Source organism: Urocampus carinirostris, chromosome 15, assembly GCF_059441175.1.
Source record: "Urocampus carinirostris isolate Australia breed hairy pipefish chromosome 15, RoL_Ucar_1.0, whole genome shotgun sequence".
Classification (NCBI taxonomy): Eukaryota; Metazoa; Chordata; class Actinopteri; order Syngnathiformes; family Syngnathidae; genus Urocampus; species Urocampus carinirostris.
Genome location: NC_142363.1, coordinates 36917685 through 36938912, shown reverse-complemented (window position 1 = coordinate 36938912; position 21228 = coordinate 36917685). Strand labels below are relative to the sequence as shown.

Below are 21228 nucleotides of genomic sequence, written 5' to 3'. Positions count from 1 at the left end.
TTTTCTTGTGGATTTTTTTTTTAAAACCTATATGACACACCCTCCCTTTAAAGCCCTTATGTGTCATATTTGACCACCAGATGGCACTGTTGCACGAACGAAAACCAGTACCACGGAGCACAGCGTAGCAGCAAGATGTCAAACATAAATGGCGGCGACCTCTAAGTAGGGATTCCACGATGTAAAAGAAATAGAAATTTCCCAATCGAATAATATTTATAAATATGAAATTTGTATAAACATTGAAAGTATTATTTCGAATAAGGAACATTGAACCCAGTCCTGTCTGTCCCCTGTTGTCAGTCTGTCTGCGAACCTCAGTGAATACTAGGCAAGCCTTTTTTCGACCCTGACTCTCGCCTGTCCCGTTTCTGCTCCTGTTTGTCTCCGGTTACGACTCGTTTTGATCCCGACCACGTCTGCTCTTCCGTCCCGACTTAGGAACCCTTTTTGTTTCCGACTACGTCTACTCTCCCGTTCCGGCTTACGGTTCGCTTCCGACCCCGACCACGCCTCGCTCTCCCAGTCCCGGCTACGACCCGTTTTGATACCGACCACGTCTGCTCTTCCGTCCCGACTTAGTACCCCTTTTTTTTTCCGACTACATCTACTCTCCCGTTCCGGCTTGCATCTCACTTCTGACCCCGACCACGCCTCGCTCTCCCAGTCCCGGCTACTGACCCGTTTTTCCGTCCCCGACACCGCCAACGCTCGCGACGGACGATCCACTACGAGAACGACTTGCTTCTTGCTTCCAGCGAACACCTTCCTCTTTCCTCCAACAAAACTTGTAAGAAACGTCACGCGATTGGGTCCTGTTTCTGTTCCCGTCCTGACATTTTTTTTGTCCCTCTAAAAAAAAGGATACAAATCTTAATCCGACGGGTGAGGCGAACGTGGCCCCGTCCCAAAATCTCCGAGGTGTATTTCTCTTACGTAAGGAAGACATTTTTGCGGGCGACGAGTCGGAGCATGAGATTTTGCCACGCCCGGTTGCCATGGCGACGATGACACTCGTACCCTTTTAAAAACATCGTTTGGTGGAACTTATCGAAATCCCAAAAAGGGAAAGCTGTCGGGTGGGAATGGGCGTGGCCTCTACAGGTGGAAATGGGCGTGGCCTTTTCGAGTTCAAAAATGGGCGTGGCTTGCATAGAAACAAAATGACCTGATGAAAAAGTTCTAAAGTCTTATTTTGAGCACCGTCGGAGTATTATAATCCTACGATTGCCATTCAACAAGTCATTTCACTTATACGATAGAACAAAGATTCTGTCGGGGGCCGGACTCGTAGATTCAAGAGAAAGAAAAAGAGAGATAAAGAAATAAGAGAAAGCGGGAGGGAAAAGGAGAGAGAGGGCGGGACAAAGAAAGAGAGCGAGGGAAACAGAAGAGATAAAGAAAGAAGTTGTGAGAGAGGTGGAAAGAAAGGGAGCAGAAGAAAGAAATCCAAAGAGAAATAGAAAGACAGAAGGAGAGAAAAGAAAGCGCGAAGGGTAGGAAGAGAGAGAGAGAAAAGGAAAAAAGGAAGTTAGAGCAAAAAAAGTTAAAAAGACACAGAGAGAGAAAGAGACAAAGAGCAACAAAGGAAGAGAAAGAGAGAGACACAGAGAGTGAAAGAGACAGAGACCGAGAGTGGGAGAAAAGGGGTGGAAAAGAGAGAGAGAGGGTGAGAAACAAAAGAGATAAAAAGAGAAGTCATGAGAGAGGGGGAAAGAAAGGGAGAGGAAGAAAGAAATCTAAAGAGAAATAGAAAGACAGTGGGAGAGGAAAGAGAAAAGAAAGTGTGAAGAGTAGGAAGAGAGAAAGAGAAAAGAGAGAAAAGGACAAAAGGAAGTTAGAGCAAAAGAAGTTAAAAAGACGGAGAGAGAGAAAGAGACAAAGACACAAACGCCTGCGGGAAGCCGAGAGGAGGCGACTCGCTATCTGCGTGAACACAAGGTGGTGTGACCCTGGGCGCAGATTTCCATCTGCTGCAGGGACGTCCAACTTTTGGCCTAGCGCGTGACGTCATCCACTCCGCTGTAGCTAAACTACCACACAGCACCCCGAGGCCATCCTGTTCATCTGTTAATAAACAATAGGATACTGCTGGAAATGTGAATTTCCCTACGGGGATGAAAAAACTATCTATCTATCTAATAATAGTGAGCACAGAGCATTTGCAGCCTTATTTCAGCGTGTTTTTGATGAAAGTGTCTTGAAAAAAGATGCATAGAACAAAAAAAGCGCCACAGGATAAATGTCATGACTTATTTTTCATGTCAACATCATGGAAAGAAGAACAATTGCAATGAGAAGCGGTAATGTCTGAAGCTACGTTCTGGCGAAGGCACTTTGTCTTGGCGGCGACCTCCAAATGACCTCGCGGTGTTCCTCAGGCGACCTTGGTGAGGCGCACGTCTCCGGCCACTCGCAAAGCCGTTAAGCTAGCCAGCGCCGGCAGGCGGTGCGCGAAGCCGCAAAGGGGTTGCCCGTCCACCATCACCCGGAACTGCTGGTGCTCGCACACGATCTCCATCTGCCGCCCGCAAAAACAAGGTTTTAACATTTATTGAACTCAAATCCGACTCCGAAAACACTTCGCGTGTCTTGTCTAATCCCTTACTGTTGGAGCATGTCCAGAAGTCGTGCTTAATAGAGTCCACGTATTAATTTGTTTAGCCGAATCAAAGAGTTGAACAAATCAGGTCTCTGCCTGTGCCAATTTTACAATCGTGTGCAGAAGACGACGGGGTCTCCACATCTTATGACCCGTGCCGATGAAATGTTCACGCCCCGTGACCGAGCCTCTGGCTGATTGGTTCGCGCCGTGTCGATGCAAATTTCCCAATAGTCCTTTGAAGTTTGGGAGAAGGGTTATAGGTCGTCGCCCTACCCCCCAAGCGAGGCGATGAGTCATTGTTATCTGCACAGACTGAAACCAAAGACACTTTCCAAAGCAAAGGCTTTTTACGACACCCTTCTGAAGAGTTGCACTCAAGGCTGAGGTCAAACTTAGGACAAGTATTTTTGAGTATAAGTGGAATCAAACAGCGTATGAAATAGTATTTAACTTCAAGTTCTATAGCCGTCACCGAGGACCTCCGAAACGCTTTCCCTGTTCACACGTTCTCGAGGTGCCGACCTGCTCATCGGAGGGTTCAGTCTCTTGCCGAAGGACACACCTTCGTGTTTACCTCGGAGGAGCCAGAAATAGAACCCGCAACTTCTTTTGGTGCCAAGAGGACCTCTCTCCCTCCTGAGCTACCATTACCTGTATCGAGACAGTTATCTTGACGGGAGATCTTCGTAGAAGAAATGGGAATCTGTATCACTTGGCATCACCTGAGCCCGCTCCTTTGGCGCCAACTACCTCGTACTCTGATTGGCTCTCTGTCCCTATTTAAAACCACTCCGGTCCGTCCCCTTTTGTCAGTCTGTCTGCAAACCTCAGTTAACACTAGGCAAGCCTTTTTCGACCCTGACTCCCACCTGTTTTTTTTGCTCCCGTCTGTCCCCCGGCTTCGACCCGGTTTTGAACCTGACCACATCTACTCTCCTTTCCTGGCTTACGACTCACTTCCGACCACGTTTTTGCTCTCCGATCCCGGCTTTCGACCTTTTTTTGTCTCCGACCATGTCTACTCTCCTTTCCTGGCTTATGACTCGCTTGCGACCCCGACCACGTTTTTGCTCTCTTGTCGCGGCTACTGACCCGTTTTTCCGTTCTCGACACCGCCATCGCTCGTCACGGAAGATTCAGTTCCGCGTTCGGATCGACCTGCTTCCCGCGTCCAGCAACCACCGGATCGTGGGCGCAACCCTTTCTCTTTCTTCTTGTGAGAAACGCAGCGCAAGTGGGTCCTGTGTCTGTTCTGTTTTGTCTCCCTCCTTCTTCATTTTCCTTTTATCAATTTCTTCGCCGAACAATGAGAGTCGTTTGAATGGGAGAATGAAAAAAGAGAAATTTCTTCTTCTCCCCTTCGCACACGAAAGTCCGATGCCCCCAAAATTTGAACTCAAGAATCCGAAACGACTCGTACGAATTCCCTTTCGATTTGGCGGCTCGTGGTCCAACCCAAAAGTGCAAAACCCACCTTAAAAGGCTCCCCCGGTGCGAAAGGGAAGAAGGAGAGGGTGTTTTCTGCGGGGCCCCATTGGCCCCCCAGCCGGGCGTTGCGCTGCACGGCCTTGTCCGGGAAGGTCACCTTCAGCTGGAGGCCCACGTCTCCCTCCTCCGCATCCCCCGCATCCCCGTCCTCATTTTCTTGCTCTTTTTGCGGGAGGGCGCTTGATACTAGCACCTCCATGCTGCACAAAAATGTTCGGCGTTTTAAAAAATGGAAGTCAATAAAAAGTCATTATTATGAAAGATATGATATTCTTAAAGGGACAGTGTGTGTTATCCAGCCGCTATACGTGGCTGTATTGTGTCTTCGAACCAAAAACGAGTTCTACAAAGTACAACCAAGAATACAAACTTGTCCGGATGGAAGCTCAGAGGGAACAAAAAGCAATAAATGAAAAATATTCTCAAAATATATTTAAAAAAGGACTTTTGAAATATATATAAATACTGTGTATGTTTTTAATGAAACCATAGAAATTAAATGTAAAGTCATTTTAAGAAAAAGTATAACTTTTTTAAAGGGACAGTGTGTATGATTTTACCACAAAAAATAAAATGAAAAAGCATATATAAAAATATGTAGAAAAATATATAACAATACAAATATGATAGAATATTGTAATAACGATAAAAATAATAATAGAAAAATAATAAATGACAATATTAAATAAATAAATGAAATCAATTTTACCAAACAAATAATGATTAAAACAATAAAACAACTTGTTATTATTATAAAGAAATAATTGTAAGAATTGAATTAAAATGATGAACAAATTATAAAAATTAATGATAATAACAACAAATAAATTAATTATCAAAATTCTATTGTAAAATGTCATGATTAAAATAAAACGTATAAGTAAAGTAAACACGAATAACAAAATACATGTATTTATTGTTATAAATAATGGTTCGCAACATTGCTAAAATTCGTCCTATGCTGTATCTGTCGGATGCGGAGATTAGAATTCATCCTGTCTTGATGACTGTAACGCACTACTCTCCGGTCTCCCGAAGTCCAAAATCAAGAGCCTTCAGCTGGTACAAAATGCTGCAGCGAGGCTCTTAATTAAGACAAGAAAGTTGGATCACATGACCCCGATTTTAGCTAACATGCATTGGCTCCCTGTTAGCCTAAGATGTGATTTAAAGGTTCTGTTGGTAGTATACCAAATCATGCATGGACTTTCTCCCTCAAATCTTTCAGATTTAATTTCCCCTATGTTCCGGTCCAGAGCTTTGGCTCTGAAAACGCTGGTCTACTCGTGATCCCAAGAGCCAAGAAGAAATCTTCAGGCGCTGTGGAATGCTCTTCCCCCTGAGATTGGATCTGCGACCTCAGTGGAAATGTTTAAATCTAAGCTTAAAACACACTTCTACTCTACAACATATAAATAACCTACATTTGATGTTGATAATATGTGTATTTTTTGCCCTCATGTCGGTTCTAGATCAGGGGACAGTGTCATAATAGTCTGTAGTTTGCAATAATCTGTGGTCTGTGCAGCCCTTTGAGACTCTTTGAGATTAAGGGCTAAAAAATAGATATAACTTGACTTGACTTAAGGTTTTTGAGTTTTCCCTTACCCTCATGTAGGTTTTAGATCAGGGGATGGTGTCATAATAGTCTGTAGTTTGCAATAGTCTTTGATCTGTGCAGCCTTTTGAGTCTCTTTGTGATTAAGGGCAATAAAAATAAATATAACTTGACTTGACTTGAGGTTTTTGAGTTTTCCCTTGCCCTCATGTAGGTTTTAGATCAGGGGATGGTGTCATAATAGTCTGTAGTTTGCAATAGTCTTTGATCTGTGCAGATAACGGTAATAATAAATGGCAGAAAATACAAGATACGAATACATTTCAAAATGATCGAGTCATATAATCAAATACTCAGTACAAGACGATTTCGGAGTCTTTTGTAACACATTCCAAACAATTTATGAGGGAGTCATGCAAAAACTACAGAAGTTTCTCGTCATTGAAGCGAGTCAAGTCACGTTAATGGATGGAATGATGCGGATTTTGCAGTTGTTGTCCTCATTCGTTTACCTTTGAGCTTTTTGGTCCACGATCCCCATCACCACCAGCTTCATGGAGGGACGCAGGCCCCCCTTTATCTCTCCGATGTACTCCTCCTAAGGAAAATCCGATATTAGCGATATTAGTATGCCGTGCATGCCCCCAGATCTCCCCCCAAATTCCCGGTCGTTCGCAATAAAGAAGAGAAAAGCTACGTACGTTTCCTTTCTTGTCTTCCATTCCGATGCGGGAGTGTGCTGGATGAGAGTGGAGAGGGAGGACCGTCCCTGCCTGTTGCCATGGAAACTGCCTCCACCATCGTGTAGAAAAGGGGAGATTTATTGATATACGCTTCAAATTTATTTGGATTATTAATTGCAGTTGTTTAATCCCGGTGTGTGTTATTTGTGTGTGTTTTTCTTAAACGGTTAAAGGTTTTATTATTGTTGTTTTTTATTTCATTGTTGTGTTTTGTGCTACAGCTTGACGCGGAAACCTATGATGCGTTCGAGGAACTAGGTAATCTACAGATTTTGAAAGCATTAGCTTTTTGTGGGGTAAAGTAAAATGAACCTGTTTCGTGTTTTCCTTTTTTTATAACTAAAAGAGAATTTTGGAAGGTAACAAGATTCCTCAAGGAACATATTTTCAACTTGCCAAAGGTAGTACAACGTAACTAGCAACCGTTAGGCTTATATGTTGAAATGCTTAAAGATGCATCGTATTTTAATACAAAATACAGCAAAAGACTAATAGTTAAAAACCACCACCACATGTTTTAGCAATAAATAAAAAAAAGAATAAACAAAACAAATTCTTTCTTACCTATTTCAAACTAGTTCCCATATTTTAGATAATTAGGAAGGCAGCGTCGGTTGTGACCAATTGGTGGGCTGCAGAGTGGTCAGGTGATCTGTTCACGTGACCTCTCGCTGAGAAGTACCTAAGTATAACAAATACCAAAATAACCGAAAGGAAACTTTCAGAATTGTTTGATTCCGACAGCCTAAAGTCATAAAGTCTTGAGCTTGTATTATTTGTGTTCGTGCAACTATTAAATGTTTATTTTTTTATTCATTGTGTTTTGTGCAAAAGCTTTACACGAATCCTTTGCCGCGTTCAGGTAATTTGGTAATCTACACATTTTGAGAACGCTTTTGTGTGTAAAAGTACCTTAAAAAATAAGATATAATTGTGCACAGCGTTGATTTCAAAATAGTAAAAATTAATTATTTAGAGGGTAACACAATTTTGAACAAATATGTCTGTATTTAAAAACACTCGTAGGCAGCATAACTTAAAAATGGTCAACAAAGTTGTTTTCCGTTACCATACTTAAAGTGGTACGGTACAAAATATGACAAATCATTTTTTTGAATCTCTATTCCAAACAGCATATTCTACTTTTATAAAAACATTTATTTTGTGGCTGTTTCAAACGAGTGCGCAAATCGTCAATAAACAAGAAAGCAGCATCTTCGGGGTTTACTCTGGCCAATCAGCGGACCACAAGGCAGTCAGGTGATCTGTTCACGTGACCTCCCCTTGACAGCCGGAGAAGTAGCTAAGTATAACAAATAGAAAGAAAACCTTCCGTTTTTCTCTCTTCCGACAACTCAAAGTTATGAGTAGGTCATTTTTAATAACTGTATCTGCCAACTAAATGTGTTTTTGCTTGAGAGTTTCCTTTTTAAGTTGACTTTACGTAAACTTTGAGTGGTGTGATGCTAATATGCTAATGCTAACTCAGTCATTTAACATCTATCAGGAAAGCGATGACACCGACATCGCGAAACCATGAATGATAACTTTTACATATTTATACATTTTCTTTAATACATCTAACAACAACCTTGTTTTTTTTTTCAATGTACGAATTTTTGTAATATATCTTGTGCAGTTTGCAGCAGATAAAATCGTTTTTTTCCCTTCGAAATCGCATTTTTCTGCCTGATTTGAGAACATTATATTTTCATTATTATTATTTCAAAAATATTGTATTAAAGTGTCGTTTGGGATGCCTGTAAAAAACAACAACGACTGATTTGTCTCCTAATAACAAAAAGATGCAGACCTGCAAAAGAAAATCTTTCTTGTTGATCCTTGCAATGGATGTTGAACTTTAATAAGCATTTAATTATTGGCGTTATATTTATTTTAAAAGGTTTGGAAACGCCTTTAGGAAAAATACCTAACCCTAGACAAGCACTTGAGCCTGTGAACAAGTATCTAGTTTACAGTCATCCCTCGCTAAACCGCGGTTTAGAATATCTAACCCGAAACAAACACTCCAAGCTGTAAAAAAAATCATCTAGTATACAGTCATCCCTCATTGTACTGCGGTTTTCTGTTCACGGTCTTGTCACTTCACGGATTAGCATTGTGTTCTGCATTCTGATTGGCTAAATAGTTTCCCATCTTATTATAGTTTAACGGTACAGTAGTTTTTTTGTAAAAAAAAACAAAAAACCCCAAAACAATTTACATTGTAATTTTATTCGTTAAATAAATGCTTGACCCTTTAAAAAAAATTTTCTTTGCTTTCAGTTTATAATATAAATATTTAATTGTATAATTATTGTTCACAAGGTTTATACTTGACAGATTCTGCCTATTACATGCAATAAACAAAGGGTTACTGTATTCATATTTTATTTCGGAATTGTTATTTGGGCACAATGTTCCTGGTGAGGCACGTACATTTTAGGCCATTCAACAAACAATAATTTGGAAAATAATCATAATATATATATATATATATATATATATATATATATATATTTTAATCATATTATTTTCTTTAAAGTCTTATGACATGTATATCTTGAAGTGCCACTTCTTTTCTTGTTCTTAACCAAGTAAAAGCAACGATTTGTCGACATTGTTGCCAAAAACGGATAACAAGAATAGTCGATAATAAATTCAATCGTGTATTATTGTCGCAAGACAGGTTTTTCCCAAAGAGTCGAGCATCTTACATGATTTGCCGATTTCTGTCTTGAGCGCTAATATATAGAAACGCAAACAGTCTGTACCAAAACCTGTCAGTTTTGGGCTTATTTTATCCTGGAAAGCAGACCTTGCGTATCATGGCAGTGACTCGTGACACATGAACATTTAAAGAGAGCAGTCGGACAGTTGAGCGTAGCAGAGTCTGACTTGCCTCAAGATAAGATTCAATTAACGTTCAAGGCAATACGCTCTTGAAGACACGCATTGTACAATTTTTACGTGTTTATTTGGCTATAAAAGAGAGCTTGAGCCTGAATGTGCCTGAAAAATGTATTTAAAATCAAATGTACGCAGTCCAGAAAAAAACGGCAAATGTCATTTATGAAAAGCCTTTGAATTCAAACTATTGATAATTGTTTGGTGTTTTTGTTACAAACTTTGCAGTTGACTAATGAATGTACTTGCCAAAATCCACATCACATTTGTTATACTTAATTACTATCCTATTAACTAATGGTTTTCTTCGTCAGTGACTAGTTGGGCAGCATGATTTTGGATGAGAAAAAAAAACTAATTGTGATTTTCCAGACCATTATTGCATTTTTTTTTTTGTGTGTGAGTACTCAACCTTTGGACTACCTGTACATACAATCTTCCGTAAGTGGGGTCCAAAATTAGTGAGAGAGAAAAAAATATTACCAGCATCATGTCATAAAAATGTTTTATGAGGAATACGTGGAATATAACGATTTTCTCATCTTTAAAGATCATTTTTGATGCATCTAAGGGTTAATACTTGTGCCATGCTTTAAACTTGAGTAAACAATGCCCTCTTCTGGGGAGCTTTGTTAGGGTTGCTGTCTGCTCACATGTGGTTGTGTGGAGTGCTGCTTGCTAAATTTGCCTGGCTTGTACTGGGAAGTGCCTCTGATGAGCAGAACTGTGACAATTTTGGTCGGCCAAACGCTCTATTATCACTCAAACAACAACCAGGAACTATAAATCCTAAAACCGCAGTGTCTGGCCATGACAAAAACGTACTTGCAGCCCTACAAAGTGCATGACGTTTTTATCAATCACAATAAAAATAACTTTAGTTCTAGTTTTCGTCTAAACGTTTTGAACAGAGTCAGCTTTGTCTTGTTTCAGGTTAAGAAATTGCCAGTTTCCTAAATGACAGCTGAAATCTCCTGACCCGTTCGGGCCCCTTCGAAAATGGAGCCGGGGGCCCGGCATCCTTTCGGCGAGGAGGCGGAAACGTCTCTTCGCCACCTCTTGGACTACTTCAAGCGCTGCCTGAAATGCGGCCAGTGGGACTTGGCCGCCGCTTGCGTGCCGCAATTGGTGGCGTCCGGCGGGGTCTTCTCCCGACAAGTGCCGGAGATCATCAAGGCGCTCGTGCGTCGTCCTCATCCGTTCAAGTGAGTCCCTGTGCTGTTCGTGTTTATACTCACCAAAGCTTTTCAATTATTTTCTGTCAGGCCCTGATGGAATAATGTACATAAGTTATTCAATTTCACTATCATTTATGTGTGTTATATGTTTGCTTGAAATATTGTGCTTACAAAATAGTATGTTCTCACAAGCAAGTTTCCCACTGCACTCTAGAGAGAACCAATGGTGTGAATAAGTTACAGATTTTACCCAAAGAGGCACGGATCTCTTCTTGAGTAATTAAACAGAGCCAATCGTTCACATTTCAAATAACAAGTGTTTGCACGAAAACTGGTTTCCACTGGACAGTTAACTTTCAAATGCATTCCTGTTTAGCAGTCCGAAACGACCTTGTAATTGTAAAAAAAGGAAATGCCTTTCTCTGTGAATAAAAGGCAGGATGGCGAGAGACTGCTTCGAAGTGAGCTGGAGGCACTGGGATAAAAAACAGTCTCTCGTTTTTCTTCCCTGCAGATAATCATAAACAATTCTCTCTGTTCTTTTTGGATACAGATTGTTGTTAAAAGTGTTGGGGTTCAACCTGACAGGCCCCCCCCCTCGGAAAAAGAATAACCCCCCTCCCCTCCCCCAAGATCGATCTTTTTTTTAAGTGATCGCATAATATTGGGGGGTGTTGGGAATTAAATATCAAAAAGTATCGTTTACCAAATTGTTCGAGTTAGTTATCTGACTCCATTAACCAAACACAACCTACATTCACCCAACAATGCGCGCTTGGTTCTTGATGGAAAATATGAACAAGAAACCAATTGAACTAAGTGAACTCCATCAAATACGGCCGAATTAGTCGAATTAGTGTCGTTGGAGTCTCTGGGAAACCCTCTCTTCAAGTTTTTCTAGCTTCTCCTCGGCCCACGTCTTTCTGCAAGATGGTGTGCCGGCTCCTCCCATGGGTGTTCCAATGAAGCCCAACGTGAGCTCCACCACCTCGCCGCGATGTCTGGAAAACTCAAAACAATTAATATATATTAATAGATAATCAATATAATTACCATCACTCTCTCCGTTGGTCTAGAGCATTTTGTCGACTTGGCGGTCTTTAGGGAAACTTGAAAAAGATTTGCGCACGTATGATAGAGGTTCGTCAAGCTGTTTCACGCACGCGAAAGAACCGTACATCTCCGAAAGCCGGAGAAGGGGCGGGGCGACCGTTTAGCCAATCACAATGTAGAACACGATGCAAAATCTGCAAAGTAGCGAAACTGCGAAAAGTAAACGGCAATCTAGCGAAGGGATTACTGTGTCTTGTCTTCGGATTAAGAGGTTGAGGTCTTTGCAGGTGGGAGTCGCTGGGCAGTCCGCACAAGCTGGCTTGGTTTTGGCTACAAGTTTTGGAGCAACACACCGAAGAGCGGGTACGTCGCATCACTTTTGGAATATTGGATAGAAAAAAATAGTATTCAGATCTTATTTCTTGACTCATTAGGGGAATTTTGTTGCCGCTGAGAGTGAGTGCACTCATTTTTGTTGCACTATTGTTACCGTGCACTATTTTTATTGTGAACGAGGTCAGTCTCGAACAGGGTTGGGTAGGGTTACTTTAACTTGATTACTTTCAATGACTTTTGGATGACTCCAATACCAAATATGCTAATAAAAGACAAAGGAAACTAAATATGAATAAAATGATGACTCACAACACGTGGTAAGCTTTCTCTCCTGGCTTTGATCTCTTTGATCTCCGGCAAAACGAACATCAAATGCCACAGAAACAAAATGAAAATCAATCCAAACAACTTGCCAACATCATTTTTGCCGTTCCGTGTGTTCCGTTACTCCCCAAGCCTGCACAAAATGGAATCATTTTATTCCTATTTACTTTCTTTTGTCTTTTATTAGAATATTTGGTATTGGAGTCATCCAAAATCCATTGAAAGTAATCCAGTTCAAGTAATCCTACCCAACCCTGGTCTCGAAGCACTACGTTGTTAATATTTTTGCCTTTTTATCCCGACAGTATTTAGTCTTCTTCTTCTCTTTAAAGTCTTTATTACGCGTTCATCTTGGCGTGCTACTTTTAATCTTGTTGCAGACAACATTCAACACATTGTTATTCATGACAATTTTGACCTATTTTATTGTATTCTATCGTTTGATTTTTTGTCATTTATCAAATTCCATCCATCCATCCATTATCTGCAGCAGTAGGATCGCTGGGGTGCTGGAGCCCATCCCAGCTGTCTTCGGGCAGTGGGCAGGGGACACCCTCAACTGCTTGCCAGCCAGTCGCAGGGCACACAGGGACAGACAATTCGCTCGCTCATTCTCACCTAGGGACAATTTGGACTGGCCAATCAACCTGACATGCATGTTTTTGAATGTGGGAGGAAACCGGAGTGCCCGGAGGAAACCCACGCAAGCACGGGGAGAACATGCAAACTCCATACAGGAGGTTCGGTCTCAAGACCTCAGAACTGTGCCGCACTCGCGCTAACCACTGCCCCGCCGTGCTGCCCATTTATTAAATTCTTGCTACGTAAATTGTGGCTTCAAGAATATAATTCAATTGTCTTTACTGTCATTGATTCCAATGTCGTGAACATTGTTTACAATGAGATTAGATGCGACACTCCAAAATAATTGTGTCTGTCCAAATAGTCCACATTTAACAATAACTTGGTGCAACACTAAGGGACTTGGTGTAGTTTTGGCGCCCCTTAATGGTAAAAAAACGTATTTCATTAAAATGAAAACTATTGATTTCAATAATATGCAAACTACCACAGCTATCATATCAATGTGCTTTTTTTTAAAGATCGTTGTCAGTCGTCTTGCTAAAACGGGTGCCCAAAATCCTCGAAATGTGAATAAAAAAACAAAAGGAAAAATAAGGCTGTTTGGTCACTTTGCGTCTCCGTAGTCTGTATTTTACCTTGTGCGTTTTGCACTCGGTTTCGGTCGCACGACACAATACAGCAACATGTAGCGGTTGAATCATAAAAAAAAGACACTTGCTTTAGAGTTTTGCTATAGAGTATTTAAATTGTACTACGGAAATACACACTGTAATAAAAATAGGGTAATATGCAAATGTGGGGGTGGGGTTTCATGTGGGCTTTTACTCCTCCGGGTGGAATTAAAGAGCCTCATGGCATGAGGGAGAAATGATCTCCTCAGTCTGTCCGGGGAACAAGACTGTGACAGAAGTCTGTCGCTGAAGCTGCTCTTCTGTTTGGAGATGATGCTGTGTAGTGGATGTGATGAATTTCTTGTTCAGTACCCGTCTCTCAGCTACAGTTGTCAGGCTGTCCAGCTCTGGGCCCACGAGAACCCTGTTATACTCGGGTTGCCAAGTTTCGAAGGGCCCCCAAAATGTTTCAATAAAAGTCAAAAGAAAAGGAATACATATATGCTTAACTAAAGAGGTCTGTCCTGACGTCAGGTCTCTCCCGGCGTGGTCAACGAGTTGGAGTTCCTGCTGCTTCTGGAACATCTGCGCTCCAACGGCATCCAGGAGTCTCTCCTCCAGGTGTCTTTCCTAAGAACGTTCTCGGTTGTCTCGAAAGGAGTCTTAAATTGCGAGCGCCGTTTTTCTGCAGGGTCTTCACCAAGCGTTCTCCGGTACCAAGGTCTCGGCGTCCACTCGGGAAGGCGTGGAGCGGTGCCTTCGCACTCTGCTGGAGAAGAAGAAGCCGCGCCTGGCGCAATCGCTCGCCGTCTTCTTGCAGGTGAAGTTACGCAACCGATGACTTCGGAAAGAAAGGGTTTCTTTCTCTCTGCCTCTCGGTCTCCTTCTCTCACTGTCTTCTTGTCTCTAACCCTTCTGACTCTCTTACCCTCTCTGTCTTGTTAGGGAAAAAACGATATTCCAAATGTAGCGTTTAGCAAATTGTTCGAATGAGTTATCTGACTCCATTAACCAAACACAAACTTTATTCTCCTAACAATGCATGCTCATTTCTTAATGGGAAAATGAACAGATAGCCGGCATTTTCACACGGGGGAAGATTTATTTTTTTAAAGCATTTAACTAAGTGAATTCCATCGAATTTAGCCGAATTATTGTCGAATTAGTCTTCGTCGAGCCTCCCTCTCATTCTCCGATCTGATCTCCCATCTCTGCTCCTGTCTCTCTCCTTCCGTCTTCCGTCTTTTTCACACGTCGGGGCGTCGTCCAACCCCCATGGGCGTGCTGACTCCTCCCCTGGGACGGGTCAGGTGCCAGCTTCACCTCCTCCTCGCCGAAAGGCGCCGCCATGTCCAAAGGACTCTCAACAAGAAAACTTATCAGTCACTTGTCTCCTTTTCCCGCGTCAGCTCTTGTCCCCGTTCTTGTTGTTTTTCTGTAAACATCGTTCTTGTCTAGGCTACAATGACCTCACCCCACAGCTCAGCCAGTGAATATCTTTTGTATTTTAATGTAATTTGTATTTGATTGTAAGAAATCCCTTATAGTCAATTAAATAAAATTAAAAAACCTTCATTCTCTACCACCCCTAAGTCTTTCTGTCTCACTCTGCATCTCTGTATCTCTCTATTTTCTCCACATCACTTAGCAGAATTGTTTGGACTGTTTTTAATTTCATCATCATTTACAGAAATTTTAGGAGCAATAATGGAATTCTCGAAAGTATAATTCTGTAAAAAATGATCATAGCTTTTCGCTCTTGAAATATTGTAATCCCGTATTCATTTCCAAAATCATGACTTTGCAGGTCCCTGAAATGATGACATTTTTATTTATTTTTTGAGGAATTGGGTTTCTCGCATTTTCTGTTTTGAAAAGCAGGGATTTTGTGATCAGTTTCTTTCATAATATTGGCCTCACTTTATCATGTTTTACTCAAATAAAATCCTAAATATACATTTTTAAGAATTCCCCGTTAAATATGGCTTATTTCACTAGAATTGACATTTTTTTTTTGTTTTAAAGTTTTTTAGATAGATAGATTATTCACCCCCGTAGGAAAATTCACACTTCCAGCAGTATCCTTTAATTGTTTATTAACAGATTAAAAGGATGGCCTCGGGGTGCTGTGTTGTAGTTTAGCAACAGCGGAGTGGATGACGTCACACGCTAGGCCAAAAGTTGGACGTCTCCTAGATCACGTTTTTAAATTTCCCTTACAATATATTGAAACAATTTGTATTTTTCACATGGAAAAATAATACCACTATTCAAAACATGACCAGGCTTAACTGAATATTTGCACCTTCCATTATTTCCTGTCATCTCGTGTTTTGCATAATATTCTATAAATACTGTTTAAAATCAATGTATACAAAATATGATTCACACTGGTTGATAACAAAATAAAATGGGATTGTTTTAAACATCCCTTTTTTTCTAAAAATGACAAAGAATATACCGTATTTTTTGTGTTCACGCAAGTATTTTACCATATTTGTGCAAGGATTGATCTGTTGAAAAATAATTCAGACTGCCATTGCAAAACAGTGAATGCAACGAGAACGGAACCCGGGTCTCGGCGGTGAGAGCGCCGACTCTTAACGTCCGTCCATCCATCCATTATCTGCGGCACTTATAGTAGGTGACCACCAGTGATAGAGATAACACACAAAAAGGCATGAAAATGTTGTCTTATTATGGCACTTTTTTATTCACGGTACCAGAAACACAAAGTAATCCTAAAAGTTATAAACACACAAAAAAGAAACAATGAGGCAAACAAATCTGTGGTGTATTTGATGAATCCGACTTTGAAGGTCATTAAATAAATACATTGTAAATTGTATTTTGATCCTCTGTTTATAGTTTACGTTTTCAATGAATCATTCGTATTCAACGTTTGAGTTGAGAAAAATTGAAAATAAATACGATATTTACAGCGCTTTGGGTGCCTCGAACTGCAATATTAAAAAAAAGCCGTTTTGAGAATATCAGGTCTATCGCCTTACATTTCTATATAGACAAGAGACGTTCATTTCAGCTCATGAGGAGATGCGAACAGTTCTAGACCTGATCTTCATTTGACCAGAACCTCTGCAGCTCTTCTATATCATGACAAACAGTACAGTCACAGAGTTGTGGGGGGAGGAATATTGAAGATATCAAGGGGACACCATCGCAAAACAGACCTACATAAGAATGCAGCTCGATTACTCTGGCAAACGGTTGATTGGCTTGAGTAGATCATAAGATGAGGCTTCACTGTGTTGGGAATTAAACTATCAAAATGTACCGGTTACCAAATTGTTCGAATGAGTTATCTGACTCCATTAACCAAACACAACCTAGATTCATTCAACAATTATGCGCCCTCGTTTCTTGAGAGAAAAATGACCAGGAAGCCGACATTTCACACGAGGGCGGGAGTTCATTTTTCTGACAGAAGAACGAAGTGTACTCCATCGGAGACGGCAGAAGAAGTGACGCTGGAGTGTGTGTGAAGCCCCCTTCTGAAGTCCTTTAGCTTTCTCTTATTGGCCCACGTCTCCCCGCAAGATGGCGTCTCGGCTCCTCCCATGGGTGTGCCAAGCAGTTGTTTTGCGGCCGATGTTCTCACAACACAGTGCCTTGATGCCTGGCTTCCCAAAACGACGCCTGTCGTCCTGCGTCAGAGTCCTGTTATCAAAATTCCCTAGACAAAATATCATGCATTTTGAACAGTCTGCCCTGACATTGAACTACAGTCCAGTCAGTGAATATCTTTCTTGCATTAAACTGAGTCAATCGTCTAAAACCCTTTATAGTCAAATGTATAAAATCCTTTAACTGTCACGGTCAAAATGTTCACGTTGAATTTCTCCTTTTGCGATCTTGACAAGGGGAGCACGGACACGGCGTCCCTGCAAGACGTCTTCGTCCTCCACCTGCTGAGCGAACTGGCGAAACTGGAAACCAGTCCGGAGGAGCGCCGCCAGTCGGTGGAGGAGATCTTCTCGGTGCTGGCCGTGATGCCCTGCAATGCGGGGGGCGCCGGCGTCCGTTTGGACGCCCTGTGCGAGATGTTGTGGACGTTGAGAGACGGGCCCTTCCACCGAGAAAAAGTCCTGAGCGCGCTACTTCGACCGCAATCCGACACGCTAGTTTCGGCGTACTCCTCGGCTTCGTTGAGGCTGCAGAGGGATAGCTTGCTGAGGAGCGCCCCCCGACTCCCAGGTACCGCTAAATCGGTTTGCTCAAGTATCTCACTACCGTAAATTCCGGACTATAGAGCGCACCCGATTATAAGCCGCACCCACCACATTTTAAGACGAAAAACGATTTTGTACTCACACAAGCCGCACCTGTATATTAGCCGCATGCGCCCACATTAAAATATGTAACAAAATCATAAAATTAGAGTCCCGCGATTGTGACTGAATATCAAGTACACAGGCCATTATCCACAGCCGGCGAAATGAACAGAAAATAATACCGGTACTAATTTGATGCAGACCTGCAGAGTCCGGGTACCCGTTGAAACTAATCCAAGGAAAAAAAGTCTATATTTCCAAAGGTAAGGGTGGGAAAAATATATATCCACTATTGTCCGCCGCGACAACAGGTCTAACTCACCTTTACCCCACTTCCCATTAGCCCGCTTTTGTTCCGCCCCTCTTTTTTAATTCGCAAAACATTTCAGAATAAGTGTCTCAAATAACTACATTACAAAAATATACGGGTGCAAATACATATTATACATCGGTTACACATATTTATAAAGAAAGACTACACCGAGAGAGTTTTCAAAGCTTTAATTATAATATAACTTTCATCCCAAACCGTGACTGTGACAGGTAGCAACACGCTACTAGCAACACGCTCGCGAAACAGTAAACGGGTCTGTTGAAAAAATATACCGTACTTGTAAAAATCACAGTAAACCGTCCTCATCTTCCTCCGTACAACTGAAGCCATCAAAGTCGTCTTCCTCAGAATCGGAAAGAAACTATGTCATATAGACGTCGTCCCACGCTCCGTTATTCCAAAACACGCTAGCAACACGCTCGCAAAGTAAAGTTTACGTGCAATAGCTCTGTTTCCTTCTTTATCGGACTGCTCGTTTGCTTTTAGCTTGAAAGCTACGTCATGCGCCTTTCTTTTTGCAATTTGCATAATGAGGATATGTCTACGCTAATTTAATTTGTGCACAAGCTAAGAAGTTGCAGTCTTCCTCGGCGCATATATTCCACCGGTCTAAATCTTACCTTTTGTACTCGGCGCGGCTGTTAGAAAACTTACATAAATTGGCCGCATGACTGAATAAGCCGCAGGGTTGAAGGTTTGGGAAAAAAGTAGCGGCTTATAGTCCGGAATTTACGGTAGTCGCCAACACTTAATAATCGACTTTATCAATTAGTTGTTGCAGCCCTAACCCTTTTTGACACAATGCCACATTTCAGGCTTCATACTTAAAGCTAAAAAACGGAAAATATTTTCTAAGGATCAACAATACGGGAGACACCATCGTTTGGTATCGTGCGAATTAATAAATTGAATAGTCGACCTTGCAAAAATATCGGCCCCTCTTGAGTCGATCCGTTGTACAAACTTCTTTTGCTGCCATCACAACCTCAAATCTCTTTGGGTATGTTTTTAGAACACGGGTGTCAAACGTGCGGCCCAGGTCAAAGGTTTTAATCTGACCCGCAGGACAACACTGAGAGTAGCACAAGAGGAAAATGACTTGCAGTTTGAAATATGTCCACTGGATGTCGCCAAAGCTAGGCGCCACTCACAAAGCAATTTCTTTTTCTGTTTCTCACATTCTTTTTCCTCTTTCTCTCATTATCTCTTTTCTCTTTTTCTCTCTCTTTCTTCTTTTTTTCTTTCTCTCTCCATTCTCTCGTTCTTTTTTCTCTCTTCCTGTTTCTTTCTTATCTCTTACTTTCTTTTTCCCCCTCTCTCTTTCTCGCGTTTTTTTCTCACTGGCATTCTCTGTGTCTCTCCAATAATATATTTCTCTCACTCTCTTTCTCGCTCTCTTTTTGTTCCTCTTTTTTGTCCCTTTCTATTTTTTTTTCTCTCTTTTTCACTCTCTCTTTCTCTCTCTCTCTCCTTGGTTCACTCTTTTCCCCTTTTCTCTTCCTTTCTCTTTTGTCTCCCTACCTTTTATGCTCTTCCTTTCTCTGTTTCCTCCAATTTTTCTCCTATTCAGTCTTTCTCTCTCCCACTCTCTATTTCTCTGTTTTATTTCTGTCTTTTTTTTCTCTATCTCTCTCTCCCCTCTCTCACTCCTTTTTTCTCTTTTCCTGTTTCTTTCTTATCTCTTACTTTTTCCTTCTACCCCTCTCTCTTTCTCTTCTTTTTTCTCACTGGCATTCTCTGTCTCGCCAATGATATCTTTCTCTCACTCTCTTTCTTGCTCTCTTTTTGGTCCTCTTTTTTGTCCCTTTCTATTTTTGTTTTTCTCTCTTTTTCACTCTCCCTTTCTCTCTCCTTGGTTCACTCTTTTCCCTTTTTCTCTTCCTTTCTCTTTTGTCTCCCTACCTTTTATGCTCTTCCTTTCTCTCTTTCCTCCTATTTTTCTCCTTTCCTTCTTTCTCTCTCCCACTCTCTATTTCTCTGTTTTATTTCTGTCTTTTTTTTCTCTATCTCCCTTCTCTCACTCCTTTCTTCTCTTTTCCTGTTTCTTTCTTATCTCTTACTTTTTCCTTCTACCCCTCTCTCTTTCTCGTTTTTTTCTCACTGGCATTCTCTGTCTCTCCAATGATATCTTTCTCTCACTCTCTTTCTTGCTCTCTTATTGGTCCTCTTTTTTTTTGTCCCTTTCTATTTTTGTTTTTCTCTCTTTTTCACTCTCCCTTTCTCTCTCCTTGGTTCACTCTTTTCCCCTTTTCTCTTCCTTTCTCTTTTGTCTCCCTACCTTTTATGCTCTTCCTTTCTCTCTTTCCTCCTATTTTTCTCCTTTCCTTCTTTCTCTCTCCCACTCTCTATTTCTCTGTTTTATTTCTGTCTTTTTTTCCTCTCTCTCTCCCTTCTCTCACTCTTTTTTCTCTTTTCCTGTTTCTTATCTCTTACTTTTTTTTCTCCCCCTCTCTGTTTTTTTTCTCACTGGCATTCTCTTTTTCTCTCCAATAATATCTTTCGCTCACTCTCTTTCTTGCTCTCTTTTTGGTCCTCTTTTTTCGTCCCTTTCTATTTTTGTTTTACTCTCTTTTTCACTCTCTCCTTGGTTCACTCTTTTCCTTTTTTCTCTTCCTTTCTCTTTTGTCTCCCTACTTATTTTGCTCTTCCTTTCTCTCTTTCCTCCTATTTTTCTCTATTTCCTTCTTACTCTCTCCCACTCTCTATTTCTGTTTTATTTCTCTCTTTTTTTCTCTGTCTCTCTCCCTCGTTTTCTCCCGCTCTCTTTCTCTTTTATCCACTAGTTTGGACCCTGTGATATTTCTTTCCTAAGTTTTCAGTTTTTTGGGTCGTCAATATAAGATCAAAACGTCCAAATAATGTTCCGATTGCGTCTCACGCCACGTTGTCGATTCTCGGAAAACGTTAACCGTTTTTTTTTTACCGTTTTATTTTAAGCCCACCTGCCCGAATCGGAGAAACTGGCCCTGGCTCTCTGTCGCCATGACGACCGTTCATCGGCGTGGAAGACGATCTTCTTCGAGTGTCTCGGCAGCGGGAAGCACTTCCTGGAACAGGTTTTGGTAGGTGGGGCGGGAAAGAGAGAAAGAAAGAAAAAGAGAAGGAAAAGATGGGAGAAAGAGAGAAAAGGAGGGAGAAAAAGGGAGAAAGAAAGAAAAAGAGAAAGAAAAGATGAGAGAAAGAGAGAAAATGGAGAAAGTAAGAGAAGAAGGGA

General features: G+C 41.3%; 2 protein-coding genes across 2 annotated transcripts in view; one reads left to right on the top strand and one right to left on the bottom strand.

Moving 5' to 3' along the window:
- Positions 1-2239: 2239 nt before the first annotated feature.
- LOC148352306 (galectin-related protein) lies at positions 2240-6435 on the bottom strand. The gene is made up of 4 exons (XM_088354454.1): positions 6353-6435; positions 6164-6249; positions 4080-4293; positions 2240-2521 (listed from the first exon to the last, which is right to left on the bottom strand). Exons 1-4 carry the CDS (start codon positions 6371-6373, stop codon positions 2378-2380), a joined length of 465 nt encoding a protein of 154 aa, XP_088210580.1. The 5' UTR covers positions 6374-6435; the 3' UTR covers positions 2240-2377.
- Positions 6436-7661: 1226 nt separating this feature from the next.
- Positions 7662-21228, top strand: part of zfyve26 (zinc finger, FYVE domain containing 26) — a 62396-nt gene continuing 48829 nt past the window's right edge. The window contains exons 1-7 of the mRNA XM_088354421.1: positions 7662-7761; positions 10235-10506; positions 11820-11895; positions 13923-14009; positions 14080-14208; positions 17270-17603; positions 20952-21076. Coding sequence (XP_088210547.1) covers positions 10301-10506; positions 11820-11895; positions 13923-14009; positions 14080-14208; positions 17270-17603; positions 20952-21076 — 957 coding nt within the window. The 5' untranslated portion in view covers positions 7662-7761; positions 10235-10300. The remainder of the gene's footprint in view (positions 7762-10234; positions 10507-11819; positions 11896-13922; positions 14010-14079; positions 14209-17269; positions 17604-20951; positions 21077-21228) is intronic.